We start from the raw sequence: 20,299 nt of genomic DNA, 5'->3' as shown, positions 1-20,299 counted from the left end.
ACACACGCACGCACACACACACAGATTGGAAGAGAGGACGTGGCTGAGACCTGTCAGAGCCTGTTGTCTTCAGTCAACCCTGCTGTGTGATGTAGCATATGTGTGTGTGTGTGTGTGTGTTTGTGTGTGAGTGTGCGCATGTGTGTTTGTTTGTGTGTACTTGTGTGCATGCATTTGTGTGTGTGTACGTGTGTTTGTGTGAGCATGTGTGTGTGTGTGTTAACAGCAATAAGTGACAGACTGAGGGTGTCCAGACACATCAATCACAGCCAGATAGATGTTCGACTCGCTGTCCTTCTCGACTACTTCAACCTCTCACAACTGATAACTCACGGCTGCGTTCAGTGTCCACCAGGCTTTCTTTTACCTCTTCCTGACTTCTCCCAGCGGTACATGTTTGTTTCCGGATCGACAAGCCCAGGGCCCATATTCACATCTTAGAGTAGGAGTGCTGATCTAGGATCAGTTTAGCGTTTTAAATCACAATGAAAACAATGCTATAGACATATTGGACCAACTCTGAGACTCTCTGTGAATACAGGCAACTATCTGTTGTCTCTGGACATGATTTTTATCAGTCGTCAGATTCTCCGCTTTTTTTGTTCTATCATGGGGGGGGGGAAGGGGTTAATTATGCAAATATCAACAGTGTTGCTGCTATGGGCAGTGGTCCACACCCCCCACACACACACACACACACACACACACACACACACACTGATCCCAGAGCTATTAATTTGCGGTGTGGTGGTGTGTTTTGCTGGCGAGGAGGGAGTGCTCCATTTTCCAATCTAATTTGCAGACTCTCAGCAGAAACCTGGCAACCTCACAAAACAGATCTGGCAACTCCAGGCAGAGATTACTCAGCAGATATCAGGACTCTGGGGTTCCATTCAGTCTCTCCAGGCAGAGATTACTCAGCAGATATCAGGACTCTGGGGTTCCATTCAGTCTCTCCAGACAGGGATTACTCAGCAGATATCAGGACTCTGGGGTTCCATTCAGTCTCTCCAGACAGGGATTACTCAGCAGATATCAGGACTCTGGGGTTCCATTCAGTCTCTCCAGACAGGGATTACTCAGCAGATATCAGAAGGACTCTGGGGTTCCATTCAGTCTCTCCAGACAGGGATTACTCAGCAGATATCAGGACTCTGGGGTTCCATTCAGTCTCTCCAGACAGGGATTACTCAGCAGATATCAGGACTCTGGGGTTCCATTCAGTCTCTCCAGGCAGGGATTACTCAGCAGATATCAGGACTCTGGGGTTCCATTCAGTCTCTCCAGACAGGGATTACTCAGCAGATATCAGGACTCTGGGGTTCCATTCAGTCTCTCCAGGCAGGGATTACTCAGCAGATGTCAGGACTCTGGGGTTCTTTTCAGTCTCTCCAGACAGGGATTACACAGCAGATATCAGGACTCTGGGGTTCCATTCAGTCTCTCCAGACATGGATTACTCAACAGATATCAGGACTCTGGGGTTCCATTCAGTCTCTCCAGGCAGGGATTACACAGCAGATATCAGGACTCTAGGGTTCCATTCAGTCTCTCCAGACAGGGATTACACAGCAGATATCAGGACTCTGGGGTTCCATTCAGTCTCTCCAGACAGGTATTACACAGCAGATATCAGAAGGACTCTGGGGTTCCATTCAGTCTCTCCAGACAGGGATTACTCAGCAGATATCAGAAGGACTCTGGGGTTCCATTCAGTCTCTCCAGACAGGGATTACACAGCAGATATCAGGACTCTGGGGTTCCATTCAGTCTCTCCAGACAGGGATTACACAACAGATATCAGGACTCTGGGGTTCCATTCAGTCTCTCCAGAAAGGGATTACACAGCAGATTACAGGACTCTGGGGTTCCTTTCAGTCTCTCCAGACAGGGATTACACAGCAGATTACAGGACGCTGGAGTTCCATTCAGTCTCTCCAGACAGGGATTACACAGCAGATTACAGGACTCTGGGGTTCCTTTCAGTCTCTCCAGACAGGGATTACACAGCAGATTACAGGACTCTGGGGTTCCTTTCAGTCTCTCCAGACAGGGATTACACAGCAGATATCAGAAGGACTCTGGGGTGTCAGCTCGGGGGTTTGAACTTGCAACCTTCCGGTTACTAGTCCAATACTCTAACCACTAGGCTACGCTGCCGCCCATATCAGAAGGACTCTGGGGTTCCATTCAGTCTCTCCAGGCATTCAAGGAACAAACCAATTCCTGGGAACATTGAGCACTGAGGGAGATGATGCACAAAGTTGATATTTCGAAGAGACAGCAATTTACCTAGGCACAAACTCAGAGATGTGAGTCACACACACATTTGTCATCTCCATCCAGCTGATATTATCCGAGTTAAACATCCATAATGACTCATTAGAGCCCATCAAGGTGTGCTCACTCTCCTCCTTTACACCTCTCTCTCTCTCTCTCTCTCTCTCTCTCTCTCTCTCTCTCTCTCTCTCTCTCTCTCTCTCTCTCTCTCAGGGGCTTTATTGGCATGGGAAACATGTGTTAACATTTCCAAAGCAAGTGAGTTAGATAATATACAAAAGTGAAATAAACAATAAAAAAAATTGTAAACATTACACATACAGAAGTTTCAAAACAATAAAGACATTACAAATGTCATATTACGTATATATACAGTGTTGCAACGATGTACAAATGGTTAAGGGTACACAAGGGAAAATAAATAGGCATACATATGGGTTGTATTTACAATGGTGTTTGTTCTTCACTGGTTGCCCTTTTCTCGTGGCAACAGGTCACAAATCTTGCTGCTGTGACGCACACCGTGGAATTTCACCCAGTAGATATGGGAGTTTATCAAAATTGTGTTTGTTTTCAAGTTCTTTGTGGATCTGTGTAATCTGAGGGAAGTATGTGTCTCTAATATGGTCATACATTGGGCAGGAGGTTAGGAAGTGCAGCTCAGTTTCCACCTAATTTTGTGGGCAGTGTGCACATAGCCTGTCTTCTCTTGAGAGCCATGTCTGCCCTACGGCGGCCTTTCTCAATAGCAAGGCTATGCTCACTGAGTCTGTACATAATCAAAGCTTTCCTTAAGTTTGGGTCAGTCACTGTGGTCAGGTATTCTGCTAATGTGTACTCTCTGTTTAGGGCCAAATAGCATTCTAGTTTGCTCTGTTTTTTGTTGATTCTTTCCAATGTGTCAAGTAATTATCTTTTTGTTTTCTCATGATTTGCTTGGGTCTAATTGTGTTGCTGTCCTGGGGCTCTGTGGGGTGTGTTTGTGAACAGAGTCCCAGTACCAGCTTGCTTAGACTCTTCTCCAGGTTCATCTCTCTGTAGGTGATGGCTTTGTTATGGAAGGTTTGGGAATCGCTTCCTTTTAGGTGGTTGTAGAATTTAACGTCTCTTTTCTGGATTTTGATAATTAGTGGGTATCGACCTAATTCTGCTCTGCATGCATAGTTTGGTGTTTTACGTTGTACACTGGGGATATGTTTGCAGAATTCTGCATGCAGAGTCTCAATTTGGTGTTTGTTCCATTTTGTGAAGTCTTGGTTGGTGAGCGGACCTCAGACCTCACAACCATAAAGGGCAATGGGTTCTATAACTGATTCAAGTATTTTTAGCCAGATCCTAATTGGTATGTTGAATTTTATGTTCCTTTTAATGACATAGAATGCCCTTCTTGCCTGGTCTCTCAAATCGTTCACAGCTTTGTGAAAGTTACCTGTGGCGCTGATGTTTAGGCCAAGGTATGTATAATTTTTTGTGTGCTCTAGGGCAATGTTGTCTAGATGGAATTTGCATTTGTGGTCCTGGCGACTGGACCTTTTTTGGAACACCATTATTTTGGTCTTACTGAGATTTACTGTCAGGGCCGAGGTCTGGCAGAATCTGTGCAGAATATCTAGGTGCTGCTGTAGGCCCTCCTTGGTTGGTGACAGAAGCACCAGATCATCAGCAAACAGTAGACATTTGACTTCAGATTCTAGTAGGGTGAGGTCGGGTGCTGCAGACTTTTCTAGTGCCCGCGCCAATTCGTTGATATATATGTTGAAGAGGTTGGGTCTTAAGCTGCATCCCTGTCTCACCCCACGGCCCTGTGGGAATAAATTTGTGTGTTTTTTGCCTATTTTAACTGCACACTTGTTGTTTGTGTACATGGATTTTATGATGTCGTTTGTTTTACGCCCAACACCACTTTCCATCAATTTGTATAGCAGACCCTCATGCCAAATTGAGTCAAAGGCTTTTTTGAAATCAACAAAGCATGAGAAGACTTTGCCTTTGTTTTGGTTTGTGTTGTTGTAAATTAGGGTGTGCAGGGTGAATACATGGTCTGTGGTATGGTAATTTGGTAAAAGGCCAATTTAACATTTGCTCAGTACATTGTTTTCATACGAGTCTGCTGTTAATGATAATGCAGAGGAATTTCCCAAGGTTGTTGTTGACGCATATCCCACGGTAGTTATTGGGGTAAAATTTGTCTCCACTTTTGTGGATTGGGGTGATCAGTCCTTGGTTCCAAATATTGGGGAAGATGCCAGAGCTAAGGATGATGTTAAAGAGTTTTAGTATAGCCAATTGGAATTTGTTGTCTGTATATTTGATCATTTCATTGAGGATACCATCAACACCACAGGCCTTTTTGGGTTGGAGGGTTTTATTTTGTCCTGTAACTCATTCAAGGTAATTGGAGAATCCAGTGGGTTCTGGTCGTCTTTAATAGTTGATTCTAAGATTTGTATTTGATCATGTATATGTTTTTGCTGTTTATTCTTTGTTATAGAGACAAAAAGATTGGAGAAGTGGTTTATTCATACATCTCCATTTTGGATAGATAATTCTTCGTGTTGTTATTTGTTTCGTGTTTTCCAATTTTCCCAGAAGTGGTTAGAGTCTATGGATTCTTCAATTACATTGAGCTGATTTCTGACATGCTGTTCCTTCTTTTTCCGTAGTGTATTTCTATAGTGTTTTAGTGATTCACCATAGTGAAGGCGTAGACTCAGGTTTTCCGGGTCTCTATGTTTTTGGTTGGACAGGTTTCTCAATTTCTTTCTTAGATTTTTGCATTCTTCATCAAACCATTTGTCATTGTTGTTCATTTTCTTCGGTTTTCTATTTGAGATTTTTAGATTTGATAGGGGAGCTGAGAGGTCAAATATACTGTTAAGATTTTCTACTCTCTGTCTCTGTCTCTCTCTCTCTCGCTTCCTCTCTCTCTCTCTCTCTCTCGCTTCTCTCTCTCTCTCTCTCTCTCTCTCTCTCTCTCGCTTCCTCTCTCTCTCTCTGCCTCTCTCTCTCTCTCTCTCTCGCTTCCTCTCTCTCTCTCTCTGCCTCTCTCTCTCTCTCTCTCTCTCTCTCTCCCCTTCCCTCTCTCTCTCTCTCTGCCCTCTCTCTCTCTCTCGCTTCCTCTCTCTCTCTCTCTCTCTCTCTCTGCCTCTCTCTCTCTCTCTCTCTCTCGCTTCCCCTCTCTCTCTCTCTGCCTCTCTCTCTCTCTCTGCCTCTCTCTCTCTCTCGCTCTCTGCCTCTCTCTCTCTCTCTCTCTGCCCTCTCTCTCTCTCTCTGCCCTCTCTCTCTCTCTCTCTCGCTTCCTCTCTCTCTCTGCCTCTCTCTCTCTCTCTCTCTCTGCCTCTCTCTCTCTCTCTCTCCCTCGCTTCCCCTCTCTCTCTCTCTCTCTCTCTCTCTCTGCCTCTCTCTCTCTCGCTCTCTCTCGCTTCCTCTCTCTCTCTCTCGCTTCCTCTCTCTCTCTCTCTCTCTCTCTCTGCCTCTCTCTCTCTCTATAACCCATTGTATCCTGTGAGGTGAGTTTTTAAACCCCCCTCCAGAGACACAGACTGTCTGCCACCACCATGAATCACTTATGGGAATCTGTTATTCCCTTACTCTATTTTACTCCCTTTCTCTTCTATATTACCATTCTCTCTCTATGCCACCTTTTCACTGTGTGTCTGGGTTTCTGTCTCTGCCTGTCAATCAGTTCCTTGTTTTGTCTTCCCCTCTCTGCATCTCTGCCTATTATATCCTAAGAGAACCAGGTTTGGATTGAGAAGAGCCCCTAGGGAGTCTTTGCAGCAAAAACCACTGAGCTATAATTACTTGAGTTGAACTTTGCTTGAGTTCTCCCAAAACACATATTTTTTTCTGATCGGGAGAACATCAAAAATGCATCAGGTCTCCACTCCAAACAGAACCTTCTCCTAAAAGCCTGTCTTTCCTCTGAAGTAGAGACCGTTCTCGTCTTTTTACTTTGAAGCCTGTACATACCCTCCCAGGAACACATACATACCGGCATGTCTATTTTCTTTGAAGTACAAAAATCCTTTACTCCATCATCATGGGACGAGAGGAAAAGGTAGGGGGTCTGTATCTTTGTGTGTGTGTTTGCTTGTGTGTGTCTGTAAGCCAATATCTAGCACGTGTACTGACTGCAGAATAACCTCACAGAGTGAGGGAGAAGAGGAAAGCAAGAAGAAGGAGGGGAGAAGAGAGGAGAGGAGAAGAGAGGAGGGGAGAAGAGAGGAGAGGAGAAGAGAGGAGAAGAGAGGACAGGAGAAGAGAGGAGAAGAGATGACAGGAGAAGAGAGGAGAGGAGAAGCGAAGAGAGGAGAAGGGAAGAGAGGAGAGGCGAGGAGAAGAGAGGATAAGAGAGGAGAGGAGAGAGGAAGAGAGGAGAGGGGAAGAGAGGAAGAGAGGAGAGAGGCAGCGGGGAGAGGAGAGAGGCAGAGACGAGAGGGGAAGAGTGGAGACAGGAAGAGAGAAGAGAGGAAGAAAAGAGGAGAGGGGAAGAGAGGTGAGGAGAGAGGAAGAGAGAAGAGGAGAGAGGAAGAGAGAAGAGGAGAGAGGAAGAGAAGAGAGGAGAGGGGAAGAAGACAGGAGAGGAGAGAAGAGGGGATAAGAGGAGAGGGGAGTGGAAGAGAGGGGAAGAGAGGAGAGGGGATTAGAGGAGAGAGGAAGGGAGAAGAAAAGAGAGGAGAAGAGGAGAGAAGAGAGGAGAGGGGAAGAGAGGAATGGAAAGAGGAAGAGAGGAGAGGAGAGGAAAGGAGAGGAGAGGAAGAGAGAGAAGAGTGTGTTCCTACCTGCCAGAAGATGTTATCGATGGTGCTTCCAAGGAAACCTTCTCTGGTCTCAGACGACAGCAGTTTGGGTCCCAATATCGTCACAAACTCCTCAAAGTCAACCTGACCATCACCTAGACACACACACACACACACACACACACACACACACACACACACACACACACACACACACATTAGTGTGCTTGTCCCACATGAACACTTGACCATATGGCCACATGACAATTAAGTGTTGAAAATACTTTTTCTCTTTTGTACTGAAGCTTTTCTCATGATCTGGTTTAGGATTAAGAGTTTATAGTTGTGTTGTTGGGGTTTGTGTGTTAAACAGAATAGTCTGGATTGATCCCCAGGCTGAGGCGCCAAAATCAATGGCGTTTCCCACACACAATGTCATTGATTCACCTTTCAGAGAGCAACCCGTGTGTGTGTGCGTGTGTGAGTGTGCGCGCAGGCACCCGCAAAGCCATACCTTAAGCTTTGAGTCAAAGCTATCAAGGAGAGCACCTTGTATGGTGCTGATTGGTTTACACAGAGAATCTGGTAATACTGGTGAATACAAACACAGACACAGTGGACATACACTATGAACACCGCCCCTTTAAGATTCTGAGCCTGTCTTGCAGGGTTGGTCCTGCAAAGCCAGAGCCCCCTGATGGGAGAGCATAATATACAAGGAAATGCTCAAAGCTGCTAATGAGAACCTTGATGACCTTATACCTAGCCAGTGTGGATTCCGGTGGGGTGCCCCCACCCAGGCACTGGCAGTGCTGGCAACACTAGCTGCAGTAACCCATGGGGATGGGGGTCACACTCGGACAATCAGAGGCGGGGCATATTATGGTGGCCCTGGTGGCACAAAATCATTAAAGGTCTGACTGCACAGAGATGTTTGACAAAATGGTCACAACGGGGCAATTGCGTGTGTGTGTTTCAGGGGAAGGGGGGTGGATCTAATCTCCATCACCTAGGACTTGACTTTGTTGAATTAAATCTCACATTTTTGACCATTTCTGCTCAATCTTGCATGCTTTCTCAAACAGCTGTAACTGTATATGCATTTATAAATCAGGGCATTTCTTGAGTTGGGCTCTGGGATGTAACAACCGTTCAGCATCTGACTTTATGGTTGATTGTTGGGGAAAGGTGTTGAGTGTGTGTGTGTGTGTGTGTGTGCGCGTGTGTGTGCGTGTGTGTGTGTGTGCGTGTGTGTGTAGGTGTGTGTGTGTGTGTGCGTGCGTGCGTGTGCGTGCGTGTGTGTGTGTGTGTGTATCCCACATCTGATGCTAGGGGGTAATGATGTTAGGGACAATATAGGATTAATCACAAAATAATTGCTTGACAAAAATGTAATGTAATGGCAATCCTGGTTATAGGTAACAATCCTGGTTAGAGGTAACAATCCTGGTTAGAGGTAACAATCCTGGTTATGGGTAACAATCCTGGTTATAGGTAACAATCCTGGTTAGAGGTAACAATCCTGGTTAGAGGTAACAATCCTGGTTATGGGTAACAATCCTGGTTAGAGGTAACAATCCTGGTTATAGGTAACAATCCTGGTTATAGGTAACAATCCTGGTAACAGGTAACAATCCTGGTTATGGGTAACAATCCTGGTAACAGGTAACAATCCTGGTTATAGGTAACAATCCTGGTTATAGGTAACAATCCTGGTTAGAGGTAACAATCCTGGTTATAGGTAACAATCCTGGTTATAGGTAACAATCCTGGTAACGGGTAACAATCCTGGTTATGGGTAACAATCCTGGTTATAGGTAACAATCCTGGTTATAGGTAACAATCCTGGTTATAGGTAACAATCCTGGTAACAGGTAACAATCCTGGTTATGGGTAACAATCCTGGTTAGAGGTAACAATCCTGGTTATAGGTAACAATCCTGGTAACAGGTAACAATCCTGGTTATGGGTAACAATCCTGGTTAGAGGTAACAATCCTGGTTAGAGGTAACAATCCTGGTTATAGGTAACAATCCTGGTTATGGGTAACAATCCTGGTTATAGGTAACAATCATGGTTAGAGGTAACAATCCTGGTTAGAGGTAACAATCCTGGTTATAGGTAACAATCCTGGTTATGGGTAACAATCCTGGTTATAGGTAACAATCCTGGTTAGAGGTAACAATCCTGGTTAGAGGTAACAATCCTGGTTATAGGTAACAATCCTGGTTATGGGTAACAATCCTGGTTATAGGTAACAATCCTGGTTATGGGTAACAATCCTGGTTATAGGTAACAATCCTGGTTATAGGTAACAATCCTGGTTATGGGTAACAATCCTGGTTATAGGTAACAATCCTGGTTATAGGTAACAATCCTGGTTATAGGTAACAATCCTGGTTATGGGTAACAATCCTGGTTATGGGTAACAATCCTGGTTATAGGTAACAATCCTGGTTATAGGTAACAATCCTTTTCATGAACTGTCAACATTATTACGCATATTAATTGTTAATGATGGAGATTAAGATACGTGAGATTTTTGCTAAAAATATAAAGCAAATTGAGGTGAGAGTATTGGAGATGTTTTTGGTGGTTGATCTGCTTCTGCTCTTTTCGAAGGATGGGTCCCAGTCTTTCTCCGGGGGGCCTAGGGATCCTGGGGATGGGTGTGGTCTGCCGGTTGTCGATGACAACCCAACTAGGAATGGGGGAGGGGCTTTAGCGGGTGGAATAGTGGGGACCAATTGGAGGGTTACTTAGTAGCAATGCAAATATCGTGGTAGAGTTACATGGACACTCAATCACTACGGTACTTTTTTAATGGAACATTTACAAACATATATTATGATAAATAGATTTCAAAGTTGTATCTCATTATGGTAAATGGTGAAATAAGTATAGCCAGTTATAATTGTTATAAATATCTCTAAAACAAAAGCAATTTAGATCAAAAGAGTCCATATTAACAAAGGACATTGAAGGACTAACAGTACAGATAGACAGCAATAAAAACGGTCCCATAGAGGCATAGAATAAGTTAGAGGATAAACAAAAAGAAATGGAGGAACTTATTCAAGAAAGATCCAGTGTAATATATTATAAAAATAAAGCGAACTGGATGGAATATGGGGAAAAGTTCACCAAATGATTTTTTAATCTTCAACGTTGAAATGATACCAAAAATAATTTATGGAAACTTGTTACAAATGATGGAGTCACCTGTGATTCACCAAAAAAGAGAGAAAGCAAAGTACTTGAAGCATATGTTTTCGTTTCAGTCTCCATCTTCACTAACCGAAGCTAATTGTATGGATTTTTTTCTATTAATATAAAATGAACATCTGTACAGAAAGACTCATGTGAAGCCAAATTACAGAGGAGGAACTCTGATCACTGTACACAGCCCATCTGTAAATAGCCCACCCGACTAACTCATCCCCATATTATTACTTACCCTCTTGCTCTTTTGCACCCCAGTATCTCTACTTGCACATCATCATCTGCACATCTATCACTCCAGTATTAATGCTAAATTGTAATTATTTTCACCTCTATGGCCTATTTATTGCCTCCCTACTCTTCTACATTTGCACACACTGTACATAGATTTTTCTATTTTTCTTTTCTTTTGTGTTATTGACTGTACATTTGTTTATGTGTAACTGTGTGTTGTTGTTTTTGTCGCACTGCTTTGCTTTATCTTGGCCAGGTCACTTAGAAATGTCCTTGTTTTTGTAAATGACTATTTATAGTGGAATATCTACATAGGCGTACAGAGGCCCATTATCAGCAACCATCACTCCTGTGTTCCAATGGCACGTTGTGTTAGCTAATCCAAGTTTATCATTTTAAATGGCTAATTGATCATTAGAAAAACCTTTTGCAATTATGTTAGCACAGCTGAAGCTGTTGTTCTGATTAAAGAAGCAATAAAACTGGCCTTCTTTAGGCTAGTTGAGATTTTGGAGCATCAGCATTTTTGGGTTCGATTACAGGCTCAGAATGGCCAGAAACAAAGAACTTTCTTCTGAAACTCGTCAGCCTATTCTTGTTCTGAGAAATGAAGGCTATTCCATGCGAGAAATTGCCAAGAAATCAAGCTGTGTACTACTCCCTTCACAGAACAGCACAAACTGGCTCTAACCAGAACAGAAAGAGGAGTTGGAGGCACCGGTGCACAACTGAGCAAGAGGACAAGTACATTAGATTATCTAGTCTGAGAAACAGACGCCTCACAAGTCCTCAACTGGCAGCTTCATTAAATAGTCCCCGCAAAACCCAAGTCTCAATGTCAACAGTGAAGAGGCGAGTCCGGGATGCTGGCCTTCTAGGCAGAGTTCCTCTGTCCAGTGTCTGTGTTCTTTTGCCCATCTTAATCTTTTCTTTTACAGTTTTTTCCAACTGCTTACACACAAAATCTTTTCATGTCACACGATTTTTGAAACCTCTCACTCAAAGTGCAAAACTACACACCAAATATCCAAAACCATAAGCTATTTTCAGCCTTTGACTCAGTTGTCAATTGCATAAAACACTTTTTTCAAAACACTGCACACAATTCTCTACCTAAAACACAAAAATCTAACAGGAAGTGACTTGCTTTCCTTTTCGAAACACAGCCAATACAAAATGCTACACTTATTCACCAGTTCACAGACACACTCCTCACATGTGCAAACACGAATAGCTTAATTCATCACTAACCAATCACTGCTTTACTGTAGTATAGGCCTATAAATGGGTCAAAGGTCAGATTACCTGTTTTGAACAATGGATGCCAACAATGGACAGAGAGCAAGAGGAGTAGGAGTGAGAGGAAGAAGAGGATGAGGGCAAAGAAGAGAAGGAAGGAGAGCCATCTCTGATGAGATTAGGGCAACACTTGTTGATCATGTGATCAACCACGGTTTGACCATGAGAGAGGCTGGACTGAGAGTCCAGCCCAATTTGAGTCGATTTACAGTGGCGTCCATAATTCGAACTTTCAGAAATGACAACAGGTATGCAACTATCTAATGACTATTTTAGCATTACAGTAATGTACTGTAAAATACGTATGACTGCATAGTATTGCATAAACATTTGTAACTCTAAGCCATCCATTTACTGCACTGCATTGAATGAATGAGGTTGGTTATCATGCTGTACTACATTTTTTTGTACATTGTTTACAATTCCTATGCTGAACACATACTGTTTTTGAATTCTGTACAGAGTAGAAAGGCAAAGACATCATGGAGGAGGAGGACGCTTGTTTTCAGATGTACAAGAGACTGCAATTATAAATATGGTTTTGGCCAACAATGCAATTAGGATTCGAGAGATAAGAGAGCATATCTTGAATAACGACACCATATTTTAACAACATCAATGCTGTAAGCCTGTCGACCATACAACGCATCCTCCAATGGCACCGAGTGATGATGAAACAACTTTACAAGGTGCCATTTGAGAGGAACTCTGACAGAGTCAAGAATATGCGACATGACTTTGTAGAGGTATGTATGCAACACTACTTCCAGTACTTCAGACATACCATATTTACTCATCTGTATATCCTTTTGTCTGTTACAGAGAGTATTGGAGCTGGATGCCATGTAATTCGCCATGAATTTATTTATGTGGATGAGGTTGGCTTCAGGTTGGCTTCCATACAACACCGGCCATATGCTCACTTTTCTGGATGCAATTTACACAATGCTTGTCCCTGATCCAGATCAGGAGCCTGCTAGATTTGTGGTTTTATGGGACAATGTTAGTTTTCACCGGGCTGTTCTGGTCCAAAACTGGTTTGCCACTCATCCACAACCTTTTCTAAATCCAATAGAGGAATTCTTCTCAGCCTGGCGCTGGAAAGTGTATGATCGCCAACCCTATGCCCGCATGCCGCTTCTCCAGGCAATGGAGGACACATGTGGGGACATAGAGGTTGCCTCTGTCCAAGGTTGGATACGCCATGCTAGGAGATACTTCCCTCCATGTGGGGACATAGAGGTTGCCTCTGTCCAAGGTTGGATACGCCATGCTAGGAGATACTTCCCTCGATGTTTGGCAAGAGAAAACGTATCTTGTGATGTGGACGAAGTATTGTGGCCAGACCCAGGCCGGAGAAGAGATGAAGCGTAGCTTAGCACTGGTGACTGCCCCCCCCCCCCCCTACCAATTCCTGGACTGCCCCCCCGGGACCCCACACACACAATTGTGTTCTTTACTGTCACGAATCCCGCCAAAGATGGTGCCTCTTCCTGTTCGGGCGGCGCTTGGCGGTCGTCGTCGCCGGCCTACTAGCTGCCACCGATCCCCTTTTCTGTTTCATTTAGTCGTGTCTGATTAGCTGCACCGGTCAGTTCCATCCTGTTGTTTGGACTGGGTCTTTACGCGCCCTTGTGTGTGTGGCTTGACCATCTCTCTGGGTTTTTGCAAAATTAAAAATCTTGTGAACTACCCTGTTCTCTGCGCCTGACTTCTCCACCCACTACTCATAGTACCCTGCTCTCTGCGCCTGACTTCTCCACCCACTACTCATAGTACCCTGCTCTCTGCGCCTGACTTCTCCACCCACTACTCATAGTACCCTGCTCTCTGCGCCTGACTTCTCCACCCACTACTCATAGTACCCTGCCTCTGCGCCTGACTTCTCCACCCACTACTCATAGTACCCTGCTCTCTGCGCCTGACTTCTCCACCCACTACTCATAGTACCCTGCTCTCTGCGCCTGACTTCTCCACCCACTACTCATAGTACCCTGCTCTCTGCGCCTGACTTCTCCACCCACTACTCATAGTACCCTGCTCTCTGCGCCTGACTTCTCCACCCACTACTCATAGTACCCTGCTCTCTGCGCCTGACTTCTCCACCCACTACTCATAGTACCCTGCTCTCTGCGCCTGACTTCTCCACCCACTACTCATAGTACCCTGCTCTCTGCGCCTGACTTCTCCACCCACTACTCATAGTACCCTGTTCTCTGCGCCTGACTTCTCCACCCACTACTCATAGTACCCTGTTCTCTGCGCCTGACTTCTCCACCCACTACTCATAGTACCCTGCTCTCTGCGCCTGACTTCTCCACCCACTACTCATAGTAGCCTGTTCTCTGCGCCTGACTTCTCCACCCACTACTCATAGTACCCTGTTCTCTGCGCCTGACTTCTCCACCAACTACTCATAGTACCCTGCTCTCTGCGCCTGACTTCTCCACCCACTACTCATAGTACCCTGCTCTCTGCGCCTGACTTCTCCACCCACTACTCATAGTACCCTGCTCTCTGCGCCTGACTTCTCCACCCACTACTCATAGAAGCCTTTTTACTGTCTTCTAAAGAATATACTTTTGGTTTACACAAGTTTATGGTTTTGTTGTATGCTACTGTATACAACAGTAATGTTTGGCCTAATAAATATTTTCTGTTTCTACATTGTATTGGTGTTTACAGTGTACTTGTTACCCCTCTCAGCAGATTACTTTCACTGTAGAACATTGTGTTGAAATGTAGATATAAGCCTATGAAAGACCAAAGAGCTTTAGATTTAGAACAACAGTGTTTACATGGTATACCCAAAAATGTACTATTATGAAAGCAGTGTTTGCCATTTGATGCAAATGCTTCATTCTGACGTGTGTTTATGGCATTTTGAATGCAGTGTTACATTATGAAGGAGATGTGAGGCATTTTGCGTTTTGTGTGTGCGGTTTTGGGAATTGTGTGTAGAGTTTTGAAAAAAGGAGACAGTTTTGAAAACGTGTGTAAGCAGTTGGAAAAAACTGTAATTGGCCTGTCTGAGATATGGTTTTTCTTTGCAACTCTGCCAAGAAAGACCAGCATCCCGGAGTCGCCTCTTCACTGTTGACATTGAGACTGGTGTTTTGCGGGTACTATTTAATGAAGCTGTCAGTTGAGGACTTGTGAGGCGTCTGTTTAGACTAGACACTCTAATGCACTTATCCTCTTTGCTCAGTTGTGAATATAATTGTTCTCCTAAAAGATATATGGGGGATTGGAAGTGATGCAGACAATTACATTGATGGAAGCAACAATCGATCTGCAATATTAAAGCTGATCTTCCCCCTATAAAAATAAATAATTAAAGACTCAATGTGTGTCTGTCCCTGTTTCTGTGTTTATGATAAGCCTTTTGAGTGTGTGTGTGTGTGTGTGTGTGTGTGTGTGTGTGTGTGTGTGTGTGAGTGTGTGCGTGTGTGTGTGCGTGTGTGTGTGTGTGTGTGTGCGCATGTGTATGATAAGTGTGTGTGTCTCTGCGTTTCTCTGTATGTGCCTCACCATCCATGTCTAGTCTCTGCATGATGATGGCCAGCTCCACCTCACTGGGCATGTACCCCAGGGATCTCATAGCCATGCCCAGCTCCTGCTTAGAGATAAACCCGTTCCCATCCCGGTCCAGCACCCGGAACGCCTCCCGGATCTCTGCACAGGGACACAGGCATGAACACAGGCATGAACACAGGCATTAACACAGGCATTAACACAGGCATGAACACAGGCATGAACATAGGCATGAACACAGGCATTAACACAGGCATGAACACAGGCATTAACACATGCAAATATACACGCATGAATGTGCACACAGACAGACAGACAGACAGACAGACAGACAGACAGACAGACAGACAGACAGACAGGCAGGCAGGCAGGCAGGCAGGCAGACAGACAGACAGACAGACAGACAGACAGACAGACAGGCAGACAGACAGACAGGCAGGCAGACAAACAACCTTTCCCTCCCCTTTGTTCCATGCTGGCTGAAGACCTAAATAGCCCGTAACTAGCTAACACCTGACACAGATGAAAAGGGAAACATATTTAAGTATCTTTGCCATAGATGAATAGTGTCAACTTGAATTATATTTGCTGACACCTTACAGACAAATTTTGGCACCAGTAGAGTAGCTATCTATCTATATAAACCACGCCCTTCCGCAAAAACACGCCTTCTCCGATGTTGGTTACAAGGCAGTGCTTATTTAAATTATTTAAGAGAATATTATGTTACCATTGGTCTATTAAAATGAGAGTTAGGGTGATGTCACCCTATCCCCTTAATTATCCCGCCTCCTGAATCTAGATGTTTGACATGGGGGAGGGGACCAGTAACTTTATGATCAAACTTTATCAATGTAGAAGCAACAGTCATTTTCATACTTTGGTCGTCATACTTTGATCTGGTTTCATACAAATATCATCCAATTTCATGAAAAACTTGATTTTGACTGTTTGTGACCTTTAAGTATTTTTGTGTGGCCTCACCTAAAGTGTGGGCTATTTACACTTTATAAATACTTAATATATGTAATTTCTCACTAAAAGATAGACATACCATTGGTAAACATTCCAGCAATACCTGATGCTCCTTAAGGTCTAAAAATAGCCTACAACCTATACTTGGTAAAACAATAAGCACACAACACACAATGTTAAAGGAAATATATCAAACATTTTGGATGAGTTTCCTTTTGCGAGGGTGGAGACTTCCCAAACTGGAACTACCAATTTTGAAGACATATGGACCAAGAATTGAATCATGCAGCTGGCTAAATTAGGCAAGATTTTTGTTCTGGGTTAATGAAATTAAACTGCTCTAAGGAGTGACTGCTGCAATCCACACTTTGGTTTCGGTAAAAAAGTAACTGCGAAGAAATGCTTATTTAAGCATTTACGGACAAAAATGTTATTTTACTCAGAATAAGGTGTGTCTGGAGTTACACTATTCAGACCCCTTGACTTTTTCCACATTTTGTTACATTACAGCCTTATTCTAAAATGGTTTAAATTATGGATACATTTTACGTCATCAATCTACACACAATACCCCATAACGACAAAGCTAAAACAGTTGTTTCGAAATCTTTTCAAATGTATCAAGAATAAAAAACAGAAATACCTTATTTAAATAAGTATTCAGACCCTTTGCTATGATACTCGAAAATGAGCTCAGGTACATCCTGTTTCCATTGATCATCCTTGAGATGTTTCTACAACTTCATTGGAGTCCACCTGTGGCAATTTCAATTGATTGGACATGATTTAGAAAGGCACACACTTGTCTATATAAGGTCCCACAGATGACAGTGCATGTCAGAGCAAAATCCAAGCCATGAGGTCGAAGGAATTGTCCGTAGAACTCCGAGACACTATTGTGTCGAGGCACAGATCTAGGGAGGGTACCAAAGAATGTCTGCAGCATTGAAGGTCCTGAAGAATTTTCTTGAATTCTTGAATTTTACCCCCTTTTCTCCCCAATTTCGTGGTATCCAATTGTTAGTAGTTACTATCTTGTGTCATCGCTACAACTCCCGTACGGGCTCGGGAGAGACGAAGGTCGAAAGCCATGCGTCCTCCGAAACACAACCCAACCAAGCCGCACTGCTTCTTTTAACACAGCGCGCATCCAACCCGGAAGCCATCCGCACCAATGTGTCGGAGGAAACACTGTGCACCTGGTGACCTGGTTAGCATGCACTGCGCCCGGCCCGCCACAGGAGTCGCTGGTGCGTGATGAGACAAGGATATCCCTACCGGCCAAGCCCTCCCTAACCCGGACAACGCTAGGCCAGTTGTGTGTCGCCCCACGGACCTCCCGGTAACGGCCGGTTACGACAGAGCCTGGGTGCGAACCCAGAGTCTCTGGTGGCACAGCTAGCACTGCAATGCAGTACCCTAGACCACTGCGCCACCTGGGAGGCCCGCCTCCATCATTCTTAAACGGAATAAATTTGGAACCACCAAGACTCTTCCTAGAGCTGGCCGCCCGGCCAAACTGAGCAATCTGGGGAGAATGGCCTTGGTCAGGGAGGTGACCAAGAACCCAATGGTAACATGACAGAGTTCTAGAGTTCCCCTGTGGGAATGGGAGAACCTTCCAGAAGGACAACCATTTCTGCAGCACTCAACCAAACAAGATTCTCTGGTCTCATGAAACCAAGATTGAACTCTTTGGCCTGAATGCCAAGCGTCACGTCTGGAGGAAACCTGGCACAATCCCTACGTTGAAGCATGGTGGTGGCAGCATCATGCTGTGGTGATGTTTTTCAGCGGCAGGGACTGGGAGACTAGTCAGGATGGAGGCAAAGATGAACGGAGCAAAGTACAGAGTGATCCTTGATGAAAACCTTCTCCGGAGTGCTCAGGACCTCAGATTGGGGTGAAGGTTAATGTTCCAATACAGCCAAGACAACGCAGGAGTGGCATCGGGACAAGTCTCTGAATGTCCTTGAGTGGCCCAGCCAGAGCCAGGACTTAAAACACAATCGAACATCTTTGGAGAGACCTGAAAATAGCTGTGCAGCGACGCTCCTCATCCAACCTGACAGAGCTTGAGAGGAGAGGATCTGCAGAGAAGAATGGGAGAAACTCCCCAAATACAGGTGTGCCAAGCTTGTAGCATCATACCCAAATAAGACTCAACACTGTAATTGCTGCCAAAGGTGCTTCAACAAAGTACTGAGTAAAGGTGTGTAGAGTATTGTATTGTATTGTAAGTATTGTGTGTAGACTGATGAGTAATTTTAAAAAAAATCAATTTTAGAATAAGGCTGTAACATGACAAAATGTTCAAGGGGTCTGAATACTTTCTGAATGCACGTATATATTTTTTATGTATGTGCTTATTGTTTAATCATTTATATTTTTTGAGACCTTAAAGAGCATCAGGTACTGCTGGAATGTCTACCAATGGCATGTCCATCTTTTTTGCAAGACTTTACACTGATCACTCAAAACATTTATAAAGTATTTATAAATGATAAATAGCCCACACGTTCTATGAAGCCACACACAAATACTTAACTAATGATTAGTAAATGGTTTATAAATACCTATATTAAGCATCTTAAGAATGATCTGATGAATCGTTTTTAAATAATTGTAATTTTTAAAATAAAAGTGTAAATAACTAGGTTACATATACAAATGTGGGAGTAATGAGGAATAAAAATTAAGAAACGATTTCTAACTAATTCCAGTGCTACCCAAAAAATATTTATTATCAATAGCTCCCTCCCTCCCTCCCTCCCAAACACTCATTATCAATCCCATTTCTCCCTCCCTCCCAAAACACTCATTATCTCCCCCCAAACACTCATTATCCTCCCTCCCTCCCAAACACTCATTATCAATGGCTCCCTCCCAAACACCATTATCTCCTCCCTCCCCCTCATTATCAATGGCTCCCTCCCTCCCTCCCAAACACTCATTATCAATGGCTCCCTCCCAAACACTCATTATCAATGGCTCCTCCCTCCCAAACACTCATTATCAATGGCTCCCCTCCCTCCCTCCCCTCCAAACTCCTCCTCCCCCCAAACACTCATTATCAATGGCTCTCCCTCCTCCCAAACACTCATTATCAATGGCTCCCTCCCTCCCAAACATTTCTCCTCCTCCCTCCCTCCCTCCCTCCCAAACACTCATTATCAATGGCTCCCTTCATGGCTCCCTCCCAAACCTCATTATCCTGGCTCCCTCCCAAACACTCATTATCAATGGCTCCTCCCTCCCAAACACTCATTATCAATGGCTCCCTCCCTCCCAAACACTCATTATCAATGGCTCCCTCCCAAACACTCATTATCAATTCTCTCCCAAACCTCCAATGGCTCCCTTCATTTCTCCCTCCCTCCCTCCTCCCTCCCAAACACTCATTATCAATGGCTCCGTTCATTTCTCCTCCCTCCCTCCCTCCCTCCCAAACACTCATTTCCCAAACACTCATTATCAATGGCTCCCATTTCTTCCCTCCCTCCCTCCCTCCCTCCCTCCCAAACACTCATTATCAATGGCTCCGTTCATTTCTCCTCCCTCCCTCCCTCCCTCCCTCCCTCCCCTCCCTCATTATCAATGGCTCGTTCATTTCTCCCTCCCTCCCAAACACTCATTATCAATGGCTCCGTTCATTCCTCTCCCTCCCTCTCCCTCCCTCCCTCCCTCCCAAACACTCATTATCAATGGCTCCGTTCATTTCTCCCTCCCTCCTTCCTCCCCCTCCCTCCCAAAACATTATCAATTATCAATGGCTCCGTTCATTTCTCCCTCCCCTCCCTCCCTCCCTCCCCCAAACACTCATTATCAATGGCTCCGTTCATTTCTCCCCTCCCTCCCTCCCTCCCTCCCTCCCTCCCTCCCTCCCTCCCTCCCTCCCAAACACTCATTATCAATGGCTCCGTTCATTTCTCCTCTCCCTCTCCTCCCTCCCTCCCCCTCCCTCCCTCCCCAAACACTCATTATCAATCCGTTCATTTCTCCCTCCCTCCCCC

At 44.5% G+C, this 20,299-nt stretch overlaps 1 protein-coding gene across 1 annotated transcript in view; it reads right to left on the bottom strand.

The window, feature by feature from the left end:
- The window catches only part of caln2 (calneuron 2), a 54,914-nt gene that overhangs the window by 16,885 nt on the left and 17,730 nt on the right, over nt 1-20,299 (bottom strand). The window contains exons 2-3 of the mRNA XM_065004581.1: nt 15,309-15,452; nt 7,065-7,177 (exon numbers count right to left, since the gene is read on the bottom strand). Coding sequence (XP_064860653.1) covers nt 7,065-7,177; nt 15,309-15,452 — 257 coding nt within the window. The remainder of the gene's footprint in view (nt 1-7,064; nt 7,178-15,308; nt 15,453-20,299) is intronic.

The sequence above is a fragment of the Oncorhynchus nerka genome, linkage group LG19, assembly GCF_034236695.1.
Source record: "Oncorhynchus nerka isolate Pitt River linkage group LG19, Oner_Uvic_2.0, whole genome shotgun sequence".
In the NCBI taxonomy this organism is placed as follows: Eukaryota; Metazoa; Chordata; class Actinopteri; order Salmoniformes; family Salmonidae; genus Oncorhynchus; species Oncorhynchus nerka.
Note: the sequence above shows the minus strand (reverse complement) of the source record. Positions and strands in the feature narration are given on the sequence as shown.